General features: G+C 63.1%; 4 protein-coding genes across 16 annotated transcripts; 1 reads left to right on the forward strand and 3 right to left on the reverse strand.

Moving 5' to 3' along the window:
* Positions 1 to 109: 109 nt before the first annotated feature.
* On the reverse strand, positions 110 to 2602 carry HAGHL (hydroxyacylglutathione hydrolase like). 3 transcript variants are annotated; one of them, XM_067707193.1, is made up of 8 exons: positions 2471 to 2602; positions 2020 to 2084; positions 1814 to 1931; positions 1626 to 1734; positions 1446 to 1549; positions 1127 to 1228; positions 751 to 830; positions 110 to 431 (listed from the first exon to the last, which is right to left on the reverse strand). In XM_067707193.1, exons 1-8 carry the CDS (start codon positions 2573 to 2575, stop codon positions 263 to 265), a joined length of 852 nt encoding a protein of 283 aa, XP_067563294.1. In that variant the 5' UTR covers positions 2576 to 2602; the 3' UTR covers positions 110 to 262. The 3 variants fall into 3 exon arrangements, with proteins under 3 accessions (XP_067563294.1, XP_067563293.1, XP_067563292.1); XM_067707192.1 differs by having other exon boundaries at positions 110 to 497; XM_067707191.1 differs by having other exon boundaries at positions 110 to 497; positions 2020 to 2183; positions 2471 to 2601.
* A 920-nt stretch (positions 2603 to 3522) lies between these two features.
* CCDC78 (coiled-coil domain containing 78) lies at positions 3523 to 7927 on the forward strand. Of its 7 annotated transcripts, none has more exons than XR_010935059.1 (12): positions 3523 to 3747; positions 4221 to 4514; positions 4710 to 4862; positions 4943 to 4999; positions 5124 to 5191; positions 5317 to 5395; positions 5483 to 5608; positions 5823 to 6010; positions 6370 to 6413; positions 7133 to 7199; positions 7275 to 7375; positions 7484 to 7618. XR_010935059.1 is itself a non-coding variant. In XM_067707182.1 (12 exons), the coding sequence occupies exons 1-11, from the start codon at positions 3523 to 3525 to the stop codon at positions 7306 to 7308; spliced, it is 1335 nt and encodes a 444-aa protein (XP_067563283.1). In that variant the 3' UTR covers positions 7309 to 7351; positions 7484 to 7927. The 7 variants fall into 7 exon arrangements, 4 of the variants coding, with proteins under 4 accessions (XP_067563283.1, XP_067563284.1, XP_067563285.1 ...); XM_067707182.1 differs by having other exon boundaries at positions 7275 to 7351; positions 7484 to 7927; XM_067707183.1 differs by lacking the exon at positions 7133 to 7199.
* On the reverse strand, positions 7926 to 11279 carry ANTKMT (adenine nucleotide translocase lysine methyltransferase). 4 transcript variants are annotated; one of them, XM_067707202.1, is made up of 5 exons: positions 9457 to 11279; positions 8817 to 8921; positions 8577 to 8717; positions 8307 to 8357; positions 7926 to 8177 (listed from the first exon to the last, which is right to left on the reverse strand). In XM_067707202.1, exons 1-5 carry the CDS (start codon positions 9733 to 9735, stop codon positions 7956 to 7958), a joined length of 798 nt encoding a protein of 265 aa, XP_067563303.1. In that variant the 5' UTR covers positions 9736 to 11279; the 3' UTR covers positions 7926 to 7955. The 4 variants fall into 4 exon arrangements, with proteins under 4 accessions (XP_067563303.1, XP_067563305.1, XP_067563304.1 ...); XM_067707204.1 differs by lacking the exon at positions 9457 to 11279 and adding an exon at positions 9143 to 9450; XM_067707203.1 differs by lacking the exon at positions 8307 to 8357.
* Positions 11280 to 11424: 145 nt separating this feature from the next.
* On the reverse strand, positions 11425 to 16390 carry METRN (meteorin, glial cell differentiation regulator). Of its 2 annotated transcripts, XM_067707186.1 has the most exons (4): positions 15033 to 16384; positions 14343 to 14743; positions 13376 to 13435; positions 11425 to 13299 (listed from the first exon to the last, which is right to left on the reverse strand). In XM_067707186.1, exons 1-4 carry the CDS (start codon positions 15542 to 15544, stop codon positions 12983 to 12985), a joined length of 1290 nt encoding a protein of 429 aa, XP_067563287.1. In that variant the 5' UTR covers positions 15545 to 16384; the 3' UTR covers positions 11425 to 12982. The 2 variants fall into 2 exon arrangements, with proteins under 2 accessions (XP_067563287.1, XP_067563288.1); XM_067707187.1 differs by lacking the exon at positions 13376 to 13435 and having other exon boundaries at positions 15033 to 16390.
* Between the last annotated feature and the right edge of the window lie 721 nt (positions 16391 to 17111).

Here is a 17111-nt window from a genome sequence, read left to right on the forward strand (position 1 = left end):
AGCTTCTCTTCAAGAGTGTTTACCAGCATCAAAAAAGAGGCCTTTCAAAGCTTTATTCAAGTTTAGGAGCCCTGTGCACCCCACTAGGCTGCTTCGCAAACACCCAGGTCTCGGGACTCACTGTGGCCCAGAGAGGGGCCCCGGGTGTCCAACACCAGGAAAGGCCAGGGCGCCCACCCTCTAAGGCTGGGCAGGGCTGAGGAAGGCTCGATCCTCCTGTGGGTCAAGGGAGGAGGGGTGTGTGGCCCAGCCCACGTAGGGCTCACTTCGGCCGGGGCATGCTCAGGAGCCCCCACTGCAGCGCGAGGAGTGCCTGGGCCTGTGGCTGCAGTGGCTCAGCTGCCCGCTCAAAGCTCGCTCGCTCCCTGCAGAGCACTTCCAGGACTTCAGCTGGGGCGACCTTCCCTGTGAACTTGCGCACAGGCTCCTCTCTGCAGGGAGAGGGGGTTCGATGGGAACCGCTGGGCAAGCTGGACGTGGCGGTGGAAATGAAGCCACTGTTGGAGGGCATTTAAAGAGCAGCCTCTCCCTGGTGCCAGACAATCCAATAACCAGTCCCCCAACACCTCCCTCAGCATCCAAATGACTGCCAGGGAGGCCCAAAGGACAACAGTCCGGCCCCATGCCAGCCTGTTCAGCAGCATGGCCCCTGGGGAGGACACAGGTCCTCCCGACATGCGCTGGCTCAGGCCCTGCCATGTGCTCCCCCGCCTGCCCCACAAGAGGGCCCGCACGCTGGCCAATACTCACGCCACCCTCAGGAAGGGGTTGTAAAGGAGCTCCTCGCCCAGGGTTGAGGGCACCGTGGGCACATCATCCTCATCCCTCTTCTGGAATGACCACAAGCCTTTGTCACAGCCTTGTCTGGCAGCTCCAGGCAGCTTGGCTCAGCTTACCAGTCTGGGGGCTTGAGCCTAAACCCTGAGGGCAGGCACTCATGGGCCAGACCTGCAGGCTGCCCAGCTCCCCTCCCTCACCAGTGGGAGCCTTGGCTGGCAGAATGCCCTGGGCCAAGCCATGTCTGGTCACCTGGGTCGATCATGGTGGACTCCCCTGCAGTCCCTCCCTGGTTCCAGTCCTACCCCACCCTCCAACCTTGCCACTGAGAGGGGAGGAGTGGTCACACCTTGGCCCACGATAGCTTGGCCTTCACATGGTTGTTGCAAGGCTCCACTTTTTGTGCAAACTCGAGGTTGCCCAGTGTGTGCTCGTGACCACAGAACACCTTCTGGAGAAAGAAGGCACTTGGGGTGCACAGCACCACCATAGGCAGAGATGGGCAGAGACACTCACCCCAGTGGCCCAGCCCCTCCCCCCTCGCCTGGTCCACCTGTCCCCACGGCTGGCAAGCAGTCATCCTGAACCCTGGCATAAGGCAGGTGCAGAGTGCACCGGTTATGTAGGGAGGCTGGGCCCCATGAGAGGGTAAGGGGCAGGCGGCTCACTGTCTCAGGGGGCAGGGTGCCCAGGGTCTCCACCAAGCTGTGGTACATCTGCTGAGCTGTGGTCTCCAGGCGTGAGCCGCAGCCGGCCACAGACAATGCGTCCCCTGGGGAGTTGGGTGGGTCAGAGAAGGTGGATGGGGCAGAGGGAGGTGGGGTGAGTAGGTGCAGGGCAGCCAGTACCCGAGAACACGGCGGGCGGGTCCAGACACTCATCTTCCCACAGGAAGTAGCTCATGTGGCCCGAGGTGTGGCCGGGCGTCAGGAGGCAGCGCACGTGGATGGCCCCAAACTATGGCAGAGGAGCAGGTGGGCCTGTAAGGTGGTTGGGCCCAGGGCGCTCTCCCCACCCCTCCTGAGTGCACGCTCACCCGCAGCTCCTCGCCATGTACCAGCCTGCGGGTCAGTGCACAGATGCGCTCATCTGCGCCCAGCACCACCAGGCCAGGCAGCAGCCTCGCCAGCTCCGTGTTGCCCCGGGCGTGGTCCCTGCGGGTGGGGGGAAGCAGGATCACATGCGGTCAGGGTAGGGTAGGGGTGACACCCTCCTGCCTCAGCCCGCCCTGATGGCACTCACCAGTGGTGATGGGTGGTCAGCACAGTTGTCAGTGATACCCCCTCCCGGCCCACGATCTCCAGCAGCTGAAAGGGATGGGAGTTAGGGAGATGCAGGTGGTCCAGGTGGCTGCCTGTGTTGGGGCGCCAGGCCCGGGTGCACAGTGCCCCAGGCAGGGGACGGGCCTGGGGGTAGGGGAGATCCAGCAGACAATTACTGAGCGCCCAGCACACACAGTACAGTTAGGCACCATACGCAGGGAAAAGGGGAGACCCGAGACGGCTCTAACCTCAGAGGAGACCCAAGATAATCAAGAAACCCTAAACGCCAAATAACCAGAGATGAGACAATAGGGGAAGGATCTGGCCCCGGCAGCGTAGTCTGGAAAGCCTCTCGGAATGCGGACTGACGGTCTCGGCCTACGATGCCTGTGCCCACAGCTGTGCTCCCGCCGCCCGAAAGCTGCCCTCACCCTTTTGGGCACGGCCACGTCCACGGCCACAGCCTCCCGCGTGTGCTCCTCGATGACCAGGTACATATAGTTGTCCTCAAGCACAGGGATGACTTTGACCTTCATGGTCGCAGAGCTCAGCCACCCCGCGCCTCCTGAGCCCCTTCCTCAGGGTGGGACTACCCTCTCCAGACCCTAGGCAGAGCTGTGCGTGGGAGGGGTCAGCTCCACAGACACGCTGGGGGCCAGGAAAGGAACCGCACTCCCTGCTCCCGGACTTCCCCGAGGGCCCTTGAGGAATCCCAAGCTCCTGGCTTAAGTTGACCTGCAGCTGCGGGGACCAGTCTCTAGCGAAGACTCAGCCCGCCGCAGGCCCCGCCCCCGCGCAGCAGGCCACACCCCCTATTAACCGCGCCCTCTTCCGGCTCCGCCCCCAGCCACGCCGCTGCCCCGGTAGGCCCCGCCTGCCTCCCAGGCTCCGCCCCCTCCCCAGGTGCCCTCCCGCCGCAGCGCGACCCTGGACCAGCCCCTCTCCAGGCCCCGCCCCTCAACGTCCTTCCGCAGGCCCCGCCCTCCCCAGGCCCCCGCCCTCCGAAGTACGACCCCGACCCGCCCCCTTTTCCGGTCGTCCACTCACCCCAGCTGGGCTGCGCCAGCTGGTCTCAAGGACTGCCTAAAGGACAGCCGGACAGAGGCGGGCCTCGGGCGCCTGTCACGGGGCCTGGACGGAGCGCGCCGCTCACCCGGGCCGCCACCAACGGCCCGCGCCCCTGAGACCCGCTGGGCCCTCTTGGAACCTGCGCGCGCGGGAACCGGCGCACAGTGCCCAGAGCACACGCGTGCGCGGGAGGGAGCGCGCGCGTGCCCGAAGGGAGCTGCACGCACGTCTGGCCAGTCGCGCCCGGCGCTGCGGCGCCTCCTCCGCGAAGCCCTCCTGGCACCGGGCTGAGACAGCCCTCCTGAGTACCCCGGACCCGGACTGGGACGTCTGAGCCCGCTTCCGTCAGGCTGAGCGCTGCAGCGATCTGTCCAGTTTGTTTGCCTGCCCGTCCAGTGCTCAGCGTAGGGGCCTAATGAGTGTGCGAACCCACGTGGTAGAGCAAAGCGCGCTGTGTGAGGACAACAGTAACAGCAGCGGCACCTCCATACTATGCGCGCTGTCCCACACCTCCCCAGGCTGGGCCCTTCTATGCACTCGTGGTTCCATCCGCGTCCCTGATAAATGCTGGGGTGCCGATCTGCGTTTCCCAGATGAGGAAAAGGAAACCGGAAAGAATGGATCGCCAAATACGGAAGCAGTTGAGAGTTTGCACCCACCTCCCCAACCACGTAACTGTCCTGCCTGCCCTCGTGGGCGGGGCCCCGGGAGTCTCCTGGGGACAACAGAGGCCTTGGCAACACAAACCACCGTGTTGCAGCAACAGGCCAGTAGTCGAGGTGGCACCAGGCTTGGGGCAGCCCAGAGTCCCTTTTGCCTATGGAGTATGTGGCAGCCCCAGGCTCCAGGCCAGGGGCCCCACCTCGGGCCACCAAGAATGTGAGTCCTCCCAGGACGCTGCGTTTCTGGGCTCGGGGGTTCTCCCTGTTCCCTCAGAGACCAGGAGGGGTGTAGATCCTCCCAGGACCTGGGCCTGATCCTGGCTGTGGGAGGGCCTGCCCCAGCTCTGCCAGGCTGAGGGTGTGGGGGTGGATGGCTGGTGGCTTCATGAGAGTGGAGGCCACAGCCCAGGTCTGAGACACACCTGGGGTATGAGTGGTGGTGCCTCCCTAGGTTCTGCCGCGGGCCGAGACCTGGCTGCCAGGAGTCCCTGGGGGTACCCCAACCTGGGCCACCAATCTTGAGACAGAGGTTCCCTCAGATCTAGAGCTGAGTGAGGAGCAGCGGCTGCAGGTGGGTGTGGTGGCCCTCAGGCACTGGCAGGAGGGAGAGCATCCCCAGGGCCCCACAGGCCCCACCTCTCATCCTGGCCATTCACAGGTCTGCAAGGAGCTGGTGGACCTGCAGATCAAAACCCATCGCCTGAAGGAGCAACACGAAGCTGAAATCTTCGAGCTGAAGAGTGAGGTGGGCACTGATGTGTGCCTACGTGTGCCAGCCTGAGAGCATGGGGGGAGGGTGCACACTTAGTGCCAGAACTGTGAGGGGTGCAGGTGTGCCCCATGTGACTGTGCACACGCAGTGTCTGCGAGTCCCCACCTGTCCTGTGTGTGCTGTGTTCCTGTGGATGCCCAGATGGATGATGACCTGGTCACCCCGCAGGTCCTGTGGCTGGAGAGCCGGGTGCTGGAGCTAGAACTGCACGGAGAGCAGGCAGCCCTAGCAGAAGCTAATCCGGGGCACCGCCAGGCACTGGCACAGGAGCTTGGGCACAAGGCCTGGGGGCAGGGACACTCCGACCACCACAGACTCCAGGTCACCATGAGCGCATGGGTGGAAGCTAAACAGGGGTCCAGCAGGGGAACAGTGAGGCTGAGACCGGCTTTTCTGTGCAGGCACAGCCCAAGGACTTCCTGACAGCTGAGAACGAGCAGCAGAAGCTGGGGCATGGTGTGAGTGTGCAGCCACCTAGCCCGGGAATCTGTTGAAGTTTCTCCCAGCCCAGGGTGGAGGTGGGGCAGTGCAGGGGACCCAGAGCTTGGGCTCTCACCCAGCCAGCCCTTGTGTACCCCGCAGCCGCAGGGAGAAGTAAGTCGGGCGCCAGAGCAGCACAGGGCTCGGCAGCAGGCACTGGAGACGCGTGTGTGAGTGACTGCCTCACCTGGGACAGGAGGGCCCAGCAGGGCACAGTGAGCAAAGGAGCTGTTCTTAAGGGGCAGAAGGAGTCACCTGCCCTAGGCCTGGCTAAGCCTCATACCCATGTCTGCAGGGCAGCCCTGGGCTGGCAGCTGCAAGGAGCTCAGGAGGAGGCCAGGACAGCTGGGCAGCAACTGGCTGCACAAACCTTGGTGAGGCCCACCCCTACCTGCTTTGAGGTCTGGCTCAGCAAAGGTCCACCTTGCAGGACATAAATTCAGGGCCATCTCCACCCCCAGGTATTGTCTGCCTGCCGGGGCCAGCTCCACCAGGCTGAAGCAGAGAACGCCCGGCTGCAGCTGCAACTCAAGAAGCTGAACGAGGAGTATGCCATCCGACTGCAGCACTGCGCCCGAGCCGTGGCTGTGAGCACTGGGCCGGCTGGCCCTGTGTTGAGTGGGAGGCCTCTGGATCCTGGGGAGCCCGAGTCTGGCCTGGGTGTGCTAGACCACTTCAGAGAGACTCTGACCTTGTGGGAGACTTCAGGCCCACACAGCACACTGTCGTCAGACCAGCTCCATGGAGGAAATTGGGGGGGCAAGGTGTGGACCCGCCCCAGCCCAGCCCTATCTCCTCCAGGAGTATGCAGATGGTGCAGGCCCAAAGCCTGCATCCACAGCCCTTCGGACATTCCTGGAAACCACTCTGGAGGACATTCGGGGGGCACATCACAGCCGTGAGCAACAGCTGGCCCGGGCTGCTCGCACCTACCGCAAGCGCCTGGCAGATCTGAGTCAGAGGCACGAGGAGCTGCTGGCTGCCCACAGGTGGGCCCCTCCCTGAGCTGGGCACCTGGGGTGGGATAGCCCTAGGTGACCTGGTGCGGGGTTTAGTGTGCAACAGGTGCTGGTGGAGCCCAACGGGGCACCCAGGATCCCCAAGGCTACCTCTGGTGCAGCCACCTCAGACATGGAGCCGCCGCCCCTGCACATGGTCACCAAATTCGGCCACCTGAGGGAGGACCAGGCTAGGCTGGAGAAGCAGCTCCAGAAGCTCCAGGCCCAGGTGACCCCTCCCTGCTGCCCCACAACTCACCCCAGGACCCATCCCAGGCTCAGCAAAGCCCCAAGCCCAGGGCCTCTGAGCAGCCTGCCTCATTCAGCAATCGCTGTTCTTGTTCCTACAGAAAGAACCCAATGAAGCCTCTCAGGGGGGCCTATCAGAGCCACAGTGAGTACCTGGTGTGGGTGCTGGGGAGACCCATTCATTCATTCTGTGAACTAACTGCTTAGAGGGGTTTTGGTTGCTGCAGTGGACAAGGTGGCCCATCTGTATTCTCCAGTCTCGGTCTGCTTATGAGACACTAATAATCGCACAAAAACCAACTGCCTGGAGAGAGGAGGGACTACCCTCCTGGATGGGAGGGGGCTACCCTTGAATGGGAGGGTCAGGGAGAGACCCCGAAGAAAGGACACTTCAGCTGAGACTCGGAGGACCCATAGCTGAAGACCTGTAGTGGCATGGACGATAGAAGTCTTGACCCCAGGACAAGGCAGGAGCAGGCTACCTGGTGACCTTCACAGCCTTTGCCTCTGCACCTTCATGTTCTCAACTGTGCAGTGGGCAGAAGCTAGGACAAGTCACCTGCCTGGGGTTTTGGGAAACCCCCCAGCATGGGGGGAGGCCCCCCATAAGCATCTTACAGACACTGGTGTCACTGTCCCAGCTGGCCTTGTGGCTTAGCTTTCCCTGAGTGGCCAGTGGCTGCCCCCATGCACAGATGGCTCCAAGCCTCACAGAGCCCACAGTGGAAAGGCAGCCCTATACTGTCCCAAACTCGCTCCCAGCAGGCACCTTAAGGACCTAGGGGCCCTGACTTGAGCAGGGTCATTGGTCAAAACCTGGGTCCATGCCAGCTTTCACGCCCACCCCTCCTCCTCCCCTCACAGGGGCCTGGAAGCTGCATCCTGGGCCCAGATCCGCCAGAAGCTACAGGACTTCTCCCGTGGCACCCAGGTAGTGGGCAAAACCTGTCCAGAGGCCCTTCCTCACACTGTGCCCAGGCTCATGGCTTATGTTCCCTCATTCCAGGCAGAGCTGGAAAGGGAGAGAGCACAGCTGCTAGTCCGAGCCACGATGGCTGAGGAGCAACTTTCTGAGCTACAAGAGTATGTGGACCAGCACCTGGGCAGGTGGGCTCTAGAGGTGGGCTGGGTAAGACCCAAGGACCTCAGTCCCAGGCACTAGCAGCAGGGCTTGTCCACAGCCAGGTGGTGACTATGCCTAGTTTCTCTGAGCAGGTACAAGCAGGAGATCCTGAGGCTGAGAAAACTGGTGGGTACAGGGAACCCCTGGAAAGCGGGGGCCACACCTCCAGCCAAGCCGCAGCACCCAAGGACTCGCAGTCGTTAGCTGGTCAACAAATAAACTTGGAGCAGAACTCTTCACAGCCAGCATGGAGCCCTCCCCACAGCACCCCCTTGGGAGATCATTCCACCCAGCTCAACACCCAACAAAAATCAGGCTGGGGGCTTCCCTGGTGGCGCAGTGGTTGAGAGTCTGCCTGCCAATGCGGGGGACACAGGTTCGTGCCCTGGTCCAGGAAGATCCCACATGCCACAGAGCGGCTGGGCCCGTGAGCCATGGCCGCTGAGCCTGCGTGTCTGGAGCCTGTGCTCCGCAACGGAAGAGGCCACAACAGTGAGAGGCCCACATACCGCAAAAAAAAAAAAAAAATCAGGCTGGAACCCACTGAGTCTTTATTGTGTCCACTCAGCCAACCTGAGAATTGGGGGCTCCAGGTACGGAGGCAGAACTAGGCCCTGGGACAGCCTGCCCAGCTGGCCCACCACTGTGGACATCATAGGCCCAGACGCGGTCCAGGCCCTCACCCAGTACAGCCACAGGTTGCCAGGTGGGGAGGGGGAAGCGCCCAGACACCACTCGGGCTCCTGCAGGCAACTCTGCCTGTAGCTTGTCCTCCAGCAGTGGGAGCTATGGGGGAGAGGGGAGGTTAGGGTGGGCAGGGTGGAACACAGCTCCCCCTACCCAGCTCCACCAGGCCCAGCACCTACACTGGGGATGGCTTGGGCCTCCCATGGGGTCAGCAAACCCCAGACCTACCACGCTAGGAGCCAGGAACACAGACACATTGTGGCAGTCCCTCAGGCTCACCTGCAGGAAAAGGAAATTACCCCAGCAGGGATTGGGGCCCCAGCAGGGAGGGAGGTTTGGTGGGCATTGGGTAACTGCAGCTTCCAAGTCCCAGCTCCAGCCTGCCCAGGTGGCAGAGGTACCTGGCACTGTCAGCAGGGTGGCCAAGCTACCAAGCTAGAACCGGAAGCATGAAGATCAAGGGTGGGGTCTGAGAGGGTCCAGGACTCCCTGGATTACCTTCCAGAGGTTCTCACGGCGGTAGCTGACATTGCCCGCACATCCTGCCCTCCAGGCATGCAGCCACGCCAGCCCCACCAGCCACGGGTTTAGCTCATAGCCCACAGCTGGGCGGAGACCGCACTTGTGGGCAGCCAGCACCTGTGGGCGCAACGAGCGTCAGGACCAACAGATGGGGCGGTGCGCTCAGGGGAGGGGTCAACAAAGACGCTCCCCAACACACACGAACACGGTCCTTACAATCCTGCCGTCGCCAGAGCCCAGATCCACCATCTTTCCTGGACGGCCTCGCAGCAACGACAACACGTGCTCCACCTGCCTGGCACTCGCGCCAACATAAGGCACCTGTACAAGGAAGCAGGCGGGAGTGTGAGGGTGGGGGGCCTGCCTCCTGGGCTTCCATTCTTAGAGTGGCCTGTCCGGTCCTACCTGAAGGAGGTCCCAACCCACAGCCGAATCGGCCCTGGAGTAGCTGCACCGTCCGCCTTAGCGCCACACTCCAGGCCCCGCCCCCAGCCCGGACCCGCCCGGCCAGCAGCTGGTCCCCACAAGCCTTGGCCCAGCACCTGCAGCCGCAGCGGCACGCGGCGGAAGCCCGGCTGCAGCAGCAGCGCCCACACGGCGTAGGTGACCAGGCCCGAGCCCGCCGCCACCTGCAGCAGCTCCAACGCGCCTAGCTGCCGCTCGCGCAGCTCCGTCAACGCCTCGGCCGGGTCGTCCTGCTCCATGGCTGCGGGAGAGCGGCTCAGGGTTTCCCCACCTCAAGGCCCCTCCCTGGCTCAGGTCCGAGACCCTCATGCCCCGGCCCGGACCTGGAGAGGGCCGTCCTCCCCACCGCCCGCGGCCTCCGCGGCGCCCCTACTCCCTGCTCCGCGCCTACCAGATCCGCGGCGCCGCACCGGAAGAGGCGGACGCGGCGAGACACCGGAAGCGGCCGGGAGAGCCTGAGCAGCCGGTCCGCTCGCGTTCCGCTCCGTCCGGGTCCAGGGACCCTCCCGCGGGTTCCGGACCGCGGAACCCTGGGGTCCGGGGCTACCCTCGCGGGTTCTGGCCGCACAACATCCTGCCTGTAGCCCGCGTCGCTCAGCCTCGTTGGCCCATGCCGCAGATGGTTGCTGCGGGCCTGTCTTGGGCGCTGCGGACCCCTGGGGCTGCACATCCCAGCGCGGGGAGACGCCCGAGGGAAGCGGTGCCGTGGATCCAGTTGACTGGCAGCGGAGGTCCGTGCGGTGTGGCTGGAGGCCAGGGGCGGCGGTCAGCCCGGGGGGAAGGGCTTACCGGGGAGACGCCGCCCCGCACACCCCGATAGCCAACCAAGCCCAGGAGCAGTCGCGGGGAGGCCACCCGGGCCCCTCCCACGGCTGAAGGCAGCCCGAGTGCGCAGGAAACGCAGGATGCGCAGGCTTCGGCGGGGGCGGTGGGAGTTTGAGCGTGGCTGAGGGGCAGGGCGGAGGGGGTTGATAAGGAGAAATTTAGCAGAACCGAGAAAACAGATGTTGGCTCTCTCTGAGCGTCATGGGAGGGGAGCCGGATGTGAGGTGCTGGGCGCTCTGGCAGCTGGCCCAGTCAGGTGGATGGGAGGAAGAGCCCCAGGAACTGGGGAGACCACCTTCCTTCTCCAGAAAATGTAACACACACGAAGAAAGATTGAGTTCCCGGAAGTGACCTGATGAAGCCTGGGAATGAGAGAGGCAAGTGCGGGGACAGAGCCAGGACCCCCTCCTTACCCCACCCTGAGGCCAAACGTCCTTGAGTGGCAGAGACTTGTCTGCACACAGGCCCTAGCCTGGCTTCTCATCCATCCACGGCATCGGTCAGGAGGGACGGAGGCTGCTTCAGACAATGCAGGCATGCTGGAGACCACTGCCCCCATCCCCAAGTGCAGACTGCCGCACACTTGGCCCCAGCTGCCTCCACTTGGGAAAGACAGGTGTTCCTGTGGCAGGAAACCCCGGTGCCATGCTCCCAAGACCTGAGCACTGGAGCGGAGGAGGGCTGCTCCCCACCCCCATCTCAGAACCTTCTGTCTCCTTCCTGGCTGTCACCTGGCCCTCCCCATAAAAGGAGGATGTGCACTGGGCTTACACAGCATCCCATTCTTGTCTCTTTTGTTCCTTGTATTATTCCTGGTGCTAGAGCAGCACCTGGTACCTAGAAGAAACTCAATAGAAGCGGGTCGACTGAATGAAGGCACCTACCCCGACTCCCCAGTGTGCACACCCAAAAGTCCCTCACCTTCACACCTGCACCCTGCTCCTCACCTTTGGGTACTGGGCACTCGAGTGCATACCTGTGTGAATGCACATGCCCAGAGGTGCCCCAGAGGCACCTGCTCCCATAGCCCCAGCCCTCATGCTCACCCACACCGTTTCCCCTTGGCCACTCCCCTGTGAGCAGGCATGAAGCCCCTGGCCCAAGCCTTCCAGGCTCCTCCCAGAGCACCCTGGGGCTCCTCTGACCCTGTCAGCCACACCCACTTCTGCCCTTTCTGCTCCTTTTGCTGGTTGCAAAGCCAACACTTTCTCTGGAGGAGGGTGTGTGCATAGGAGGCGCTTCCTGGGGCAGGTGGGCAGAGGCCAGTGTCCAGCCTAGGGCCCAGCCCAGAGAAGATGCCCTACATTTTTCTGGACAGATGGTCCCAGAGGTAGTCCACAGTGACCACACTGCGTGTGGCCATGGGCCTCTGTCCAAACAAGGCTGTGGGGAGCTGGCCAGAGAATTAGGGCAAGAGCCAAGGGTGAGGTGCTTCTCAGCGCTGGAGGTGAAACACTCCTCAGGTCGGGGTCTGCATGGGCAGTGCAAAAGCCTCCCAAGATGAAGAGGAGGATGACAGGAGAACACACTCACCTCCTCCTCCTCTGGTCTTTACTGAGATACTCCCTGGTGGGGGGAGGGGGAAACAGGAATACAAGGGTCTGCAGTCCAGGAGAGAGGTCCAGGCTGGAGATCCAAATGTGGGGTCATCAGCACGTTGATCGTATTTAAAGCCAGAAGGCTGGCCCAGTTCTCCAATGAGGGAATGTCGGAATGTGCGTGGAGAGGAGAGGTCTGGTGCCTGAGCTCTGAACAATCCATGGGTGCCGGTTTGAGTTTGGGGACGCGAAAGGGCACAGCAAGGAGCCTCAGGAACAGCAGAAGGTGGAAGGAGCCCAGGGGAGCCTACCATCCAGGATGACTGTGCTCCCACCCACAATTCTCACCAGTCCCCACAGCAAATGGCCCGTCCAAGTGAAAGGAGTGCGTACCCGACACGAGTGTAGCCTTAGCCTGCCCCACGGAAACTCCAGGGCAGCCACTGGAGTGATGCAGTGTTCACACAGGGCGTGGCACCATGAGGTACCTATATGCCGAATCTGGCAGAAGTGGCCCTGTGTATCCTTGTTCCTCTCCCAGCCTCAGTTCCTGCCTGCAGGATGGCAGGGCCCCTTCTCCAGTGAGGGCTGCCAGGCAGAGATGGGAAGTTGTTTCTGGGGCTCAGCCCAGGCACCCCACCAGATCTGAGCTGTGGCCCTCTTTCCCAGGAGCTATGGGTCTGGGTCAGCAGAGTCAGCTCCCTCTGGGCTCAGTAGTCCCACGTGCACCCCCATCCTGGGGCCTTTCAGCCTCAGGGCCGTCAGCTTTGTCCAGACCGCGCTGGCCCTTTATGTGGCTGAGGCTGGAGAGGAAGGCGGGGGCAGCAACAATGAGGCCAGTGGCGGGAAACGGTCCTTAGAGACCCCATTGTGTGCCCCCGCCCACTAGAAATGGGCAACAAGCAGGACCCTGCAGAAGAGACCCCACAGCTGTCAGGATGCTGGGCACGTTGCAGGGGCCTGTGGACAGAGGGGCCCATTCTTCCCCAGGGGCAGAGTGGGGCCAGGATGACTCTGCTGGGCTTGCAGCGAACCACGCGGGGAAGTCGGTGGCCCGCCAGATTGCAGCCCCTTCCCTCAGGTTGGGAGTGGTGTCGCCTGCCTCCCCCTACAAAGGCCTCCAACCACCTCAGACCTTGGGTGTTATGGCCCCTTTTCCACTCCCACTCTGAGAAGTGGAATCACCTGGCATTGGGGGCAGCAGAGCTGAGGGTGACGTGAGTGGGGGTCCCTGCATGCCCCCACCCAGCAGCAGCCCCTCTCCAGGGCGTGGGCTGGGTGGCCTTAGACATGGCACCACTGCCCCAGAGCCTCAGTCTCTGGCTCTGTGAAGCGGTAACTGGGCAGTGCCCGGGGCTGTGGGAGAATAAAATGAAGTGAGGCAGGCCCAGGGCTGGGCTCAGGCACGAGCACCGGATGCACATTGGCTAATGCAAGCTGCGTTCTTATTGGTTATTGCTGTTACCTCGGAAGCAGTTGGTACTGTGATGCCATCTGGAGGTCACCCCCCCACCCTCCTACCCGCCCCTCCCCAGCACCCTGCTCCCAGGCCCCTCAGTCCAGCACCACCTCACAGGGGTGGAGGTGGTCAGCATGGGCAGCCGTGTAGGCACGGCTGAATTCCTGGAAGCGGGGTGCACAGCCCAGCCAGGCCTCACCGAAGCGGCTCCAGCCCATGAAGAGGAAGGTGCCAGGGCCAGGGTGGACGCCACAGTGCAGTGGGGTGCGAATGGAGGCCTGCGCCTGGCCCCCAGGGCCCCCCACCCGGAACAGCGGCAATGTCTGGCGGAGGACACGGGCGGCGGCCACGGTGATGACAGACTCCTGCAGCTCTGTGTCATGGGCGACCCCGTGGATGGTTCCATGGACCACTGTGGGGACACATGTTGGACAGTGGCATTCAGGGGAGGGCAGGCCCCTGGCTCGCCCCACAGCAGGGACACTCACCAAAGTCACTGGTGCACACGGCCAAGAGGAGCTCAGCATCACTGCAGGGTCTGCAGGCACCTGGCATGCAGGGGAGGTCATGAGTGGCAGCCCTGACCTCTCCAGGACTACCCGAGCCCTTCCCCAGCTGGACACAGGATAGAGAGGGCAAGCTACCAGACCCCCCTAAGGGCCTGATGGCAACTGGGGGTCTCAGGGACCATGTGTACACACCCTGAAGACACCCTGTACTTGGGGTGACACTGCAGGCTCGTGCATGCATCACACACGTGCACAGACATGGGCCTGGGGGCTGTGCCCAACATGCAGGCACAAAGACCCACCGAGCTGGAGCTCAAGGGTCTGGGTGCACGAGGCACATGCTCTTGAACACCCATCTCACAGGCAGCACCAGCACCCTTGGTCTCCCAGAGCTGCTTCCTGGGGCCCAAAGTCACCGGCCCAGCCCACGTGGCAGGAGGTTATGGTGAATTCGAGGGTCAGGAGACAGAGCAGAGACCCCCCCATCCCCTGTGAGGTTAGGCTCCAAGTTCCAGGAGAGCAAAAAGCTGGGCCTGGTGCCCTGCCGGGAGGCGGGGCTGCATCTCCATGGTGACCGGGCTCACAGTGGACTTCTGTTGTATTGGGCTGGGGGAGGGGAGGGAGGTCACCGCTGGGCCAGGGAGCCCTGAACAGCTTTGGCCGTCATCCCCTCCCCCAACCCTTCAGGGACCAGGGGCCCGGGTTGCCCTGCCCGGCCTCCCCTTCCGGGATTCTGCCCTCTGTCAGCAATTTCCCTAACCCGCAAGGTGAGGGATTGCCCCTCCCCCCCACCTGTCCTGGCGCTGCTACTCACTAGCTGTGTGCCTTTGACAGGCTGCCTCGGTTTCTCCCTCTATGCAGTGGGGAGGACAGGCAGGTTCCCACCCAGCGAGGCCAGGAAGCGACTTCCCGACTCCCACCTGTCCCCACCCAGGCCTGCACTCACCATCCGCACTGAGGCCGTGGGCCTGCGGAGGCAGCTCTGGACGCCCGTCCTCCCGCAGTTCGAAACGGAAGGAGGCCACGCGACGGCTGATGTCGGGATGCGGGGTGGCCTGCAGGAAGAGGGCCCGGCGCTCGCGGGGACCCCAGCGCACGCATCGGCCCCCGGCCGGGCCTGGGCCCTCGGCCAGCAGCAGCTCCAGCACGCCGCCCGCCCGCTCCGCGAAGACTTGGGCGCCTGCGAAGGGCCGCGCCGGCCGCAGGCAGGCGATGCCGGGCCGCACGCCGGGGTCGGAGCCGCCCAGGGTGAGGCGCAGCGCCCCGGCCGGGTACAGCCACTCGATCCCGCCCTCCGCACAGGCCAGGGCGAGCTGTCCCACGCTGCCGGGCTCCTGGGTCAGGCCGCTGCGGACCGGAGGGTCGGTGCTGAGGCGGGCGGCCGGCGTCCACACCCGGCCAGCCCGCTTCCGCTGCACCCTCTCCCCGCAGCCATCAACAGCTGCGTCCACTTTGTGGAGAGGAAACTGAGGCCCAGCGTTCTGGGACTCGGCGGGGGGCGGGGAGGGCAAGGATTCGGTGCCGGGACGGAGCGCCCCCATCCCAAAGGGCTGGCGACACATCTTCCAGCCCCCTCCTAAGGGGTGCGCAGAGTCCCAGGGGGTTGACCCGCGCGGGGGTCCAGTGGGGCTCGTACCTGCCCCTCCAGCTGCAGCGGTCCTCCGAGTAGCCGGCGCGGGCGGCCGTGGCCAAGAGGCCGAAGCAAAGGGCGCAGAGCAGCGCCGGGGTCCGCATGGCGCGCGGGGACGCGCGGGGGCGCGGCGGGAGCAGCCGGGGCGTTGGCCCCGGCCCCGCGCAGCCCCCACCGCCCGCGCCTGCCGGCCGCCCACCCGGCCGGGAGCCTGGAAGCTGCCGGGAGGCAGTGGGCGGGCCGAGCAGCCAATCGCGCCGCGGTGCCCGAACTTTCCACCAATTGCAGCGGCGCTCTCGGGGGTGGGAGGACCAGCCCGTGGCCCAGGAGGCGCTGGGGAGGGGGCTCCACGGCCGGACGTGTTCAGTGTCACCTCCTCGAGGTACCCCCTTACTTCCCCCGCCAACCCCCGCCTCCAGCCTCGCCTTGCTTGCAGTCCTGGTCGGGCCACTGTCCTCCAAGCCCTTGGCCAGGGTGGGGGTGGTGCCCACTGGAACCTCTGGGGGAGGGGAGTTCATCTGGGTGGCTCTCTCCAAGACTGGTACCTAGGCTTCCATCCCCCATCTCTCCCTAACCTGGCCCTGGTGACTTCCCACAGGCCACGCGGTAACCCAGCGATGAGAGTCCAGGCACTGGGGCTGCAGGCACCGTGGAAAAGCAGGAGCAAGGACAGCCCTGAGCCCCAGAATCAAGCCCCTAGTAGGTCGGGACAAGCTGAAACGGGGCCCACTCTCATAGAGGAAACCCCGCCCCCAATGCCAATGTGTAGGCTAGGGAGGAGGTGGGCAGTAGGTTGTCAGATGGGGACTGGAGAGAATGCCAGACAATGGGGAGGAGCAGACAGCCTTGGCCAAGGCCCTGAGGTGTGGACCCGGTGGATGGGACCCAAGAGCCTGGTGAAACCGTGGGGTCAGATTACAGAGGCCTTAGGCACAAACCCAGGACTCCAACCTCACACTGGAACCCTTGAGATCACTGAAAGCTTTAGCTGACATAGACTCTCTGCCGCCTGTGGGTGTGAAGGGTTTTTTTTGTGTTTTTTTTTTTTTGCCTGTATTTGGGTCTTTGTTGCTGTGCGCGGGTTTTCTCTAGTTGCAGCGAGCGGGAGCTACTTTTCATTGTGGTGGCGGGCTTCTCTTGTTGCAGAACACAGGCTCTAGGCACGTGGGTTTCAGTTGTGGCACACGAGCTCAGTAGTTGTGGCTCGCGGGCTCTAGAGTGCAGGCTCAGTAGTTGTGGCGCACAGGCTTAGTTGCTCCGTGGCACGTGGGATCTTCCCTAACCAGGGCTTAAACCCGTGTCCCCTGCATTGGCAGGCGGATTCTTAACCACTGCGCCACCAGGGAAGCCCGGATGTGAAGTCTTTACCCCACTGTCCCCCCACCCCAGCCCTCCTGCTGCCCTGGGCCAGAAGTGCAGGCTGACAGATGAAGGCAGATGGCGCCAAGGGGAAGGGAGGCATTGGAGCCGCTGCCAGACTGAGCGTACCACTGCCCCCTCCCCTGGCTCCAGGGCCCTTCAGGGCCAAAGAGGGGCAAGGCATCCTCAGGGCTCAGCTGGCCCCTTGCCCTGGGCAAGGTGCGGTGGGAACCAGCCATCAATCACGATAGCCCAAAGGTGGACACAAGCCAAGTATCCATTGACAGATGATGGGTAGACAAAATGGGGTCTATCCATACCGTGGAATATTATTCTGGTTAAAAAGGAAGGAAATTCTGCCACATGCTACAACATGGATGAACCTAGAAGACATTATGTTCAGTGAAATAAGCCAATCACAAAAGGACAAATATAAGTCTATTCATTTGAAGTACCTAAAATAGCCAAATTCATAGAGAAAAATTAGAATGAAGGTTGCCAGGGGCAGGGGGATGGGGAGTTGGTGTTTAATGGGGACAGAGTCTTCAGTCTGGGAGGCTGAAAACGTCCTGGGGATGGTGGTGACGGCTGCACAACAGTGTGACTGTACTTGACACTCCTGCACACTTAGACATGGTTAAGATGGTAAGTTTTATGTGTATTTTACCCAATTACAAATTTAAAAAGGGGTACACAGGGCCTGGCGCTGGGCACATAGAAGGCAAA

The sequence above is a fragment of the Pseudorca crassidens genome, chromosome 15, assembly GCF_039906515.1.
Source record: "Pseudorca crassidens isolate mPseCra1 chromosome 15, mPseCra1.hap1, whole genome shotgun sequence".
NCBI lineage: Eukaryota > Metazoa > Chordata > Mammalia > Artiodactyla > Delphinidae > Pseudorca > Pseudorca crassidens.

Coding starts and splice junctions, on each gene's coding strand:
- HAGHL (XM_067707191.1), bottom strand. CDS start 2,575: ATGAAGGTCAAAGTCATCCCTGTGCTTGAGGACAACTATATGTACCTG. Junction 1,550..1,625: donor CCCGCCCGCCGTGTTCTCGG/GTACTGGCTGCC, acceptor CCAACTCCCCAG/GGGACGCATTGTCTGTGGCC. Junction 498..750: donor AACCCCTTCCTGAGGGTGGC/GTGAGTATTGGC, acceptor GCCCTCCAACAG/TGGCTTCATTTCCACCGCCA.
- CCDC78 (XM_067707182.1), top strand. CDS start 3,523: ATGAGTGTGCGAACCCACGTGGTAGAGCAAAGCGCGCTGTGTGAGGAC. Junction 4,863..4,942: donor CCGACCACCACAGACTCCAG/GTCACCATGAGC, acceptor TTTTCTGTGCAG/GCACAGCCCAAGGACTTCCT. Junction 5,000..5,123: donor AGCAGAAGCTGGGGCATGGT/GTGAGTGTGCAG, acceptor TGTACCCCGCAG/CCGCAGGGAGAAGTAAGTCG.
- ANTKMT (XM_067707202.1), bottom strand. CDS start 9,735: ATGTGCAGCCCCAGGGGTCCGCAGCGCCCAAGACAGGCCCGCAGCAAC. Junction 8,922..9,456: donor GGTGCGGCGCCGCGGATCTG/GTAGGCGCGGAG, acceptor TTCCTTGTACAG/GTGCCTTATGTTGGCGCGAG. Junction 8,718..8,816: donor GCTCTGGCGACGGCAGGATT/GTAAGGACCGTG, acceptor TTGCGCCCACAG/GTGCTGGCTGCCCACAAGTG.
- METRN (XM_067707186.1), bottom strand. CDS start 15,544: ATGAACTCCCCTCCCCCAGAGGTTCCAGTGGGCACCACCCCCACCCTG. Junction 13,436..14,342: donor CCACGGCCTCAGTGCGGATG/GTGAGTGCAGGC, acceptor CCTGCATGCCAG/GTGCCTGCAGACCCTGCAGT. Junction 13,300..13,375: donor CGTGTGCACCAGTGACTTTG/GTGAGTGTCCCT, acceptor GTGTCCCCACAG/TGGTCCATGGAACCATCCAC.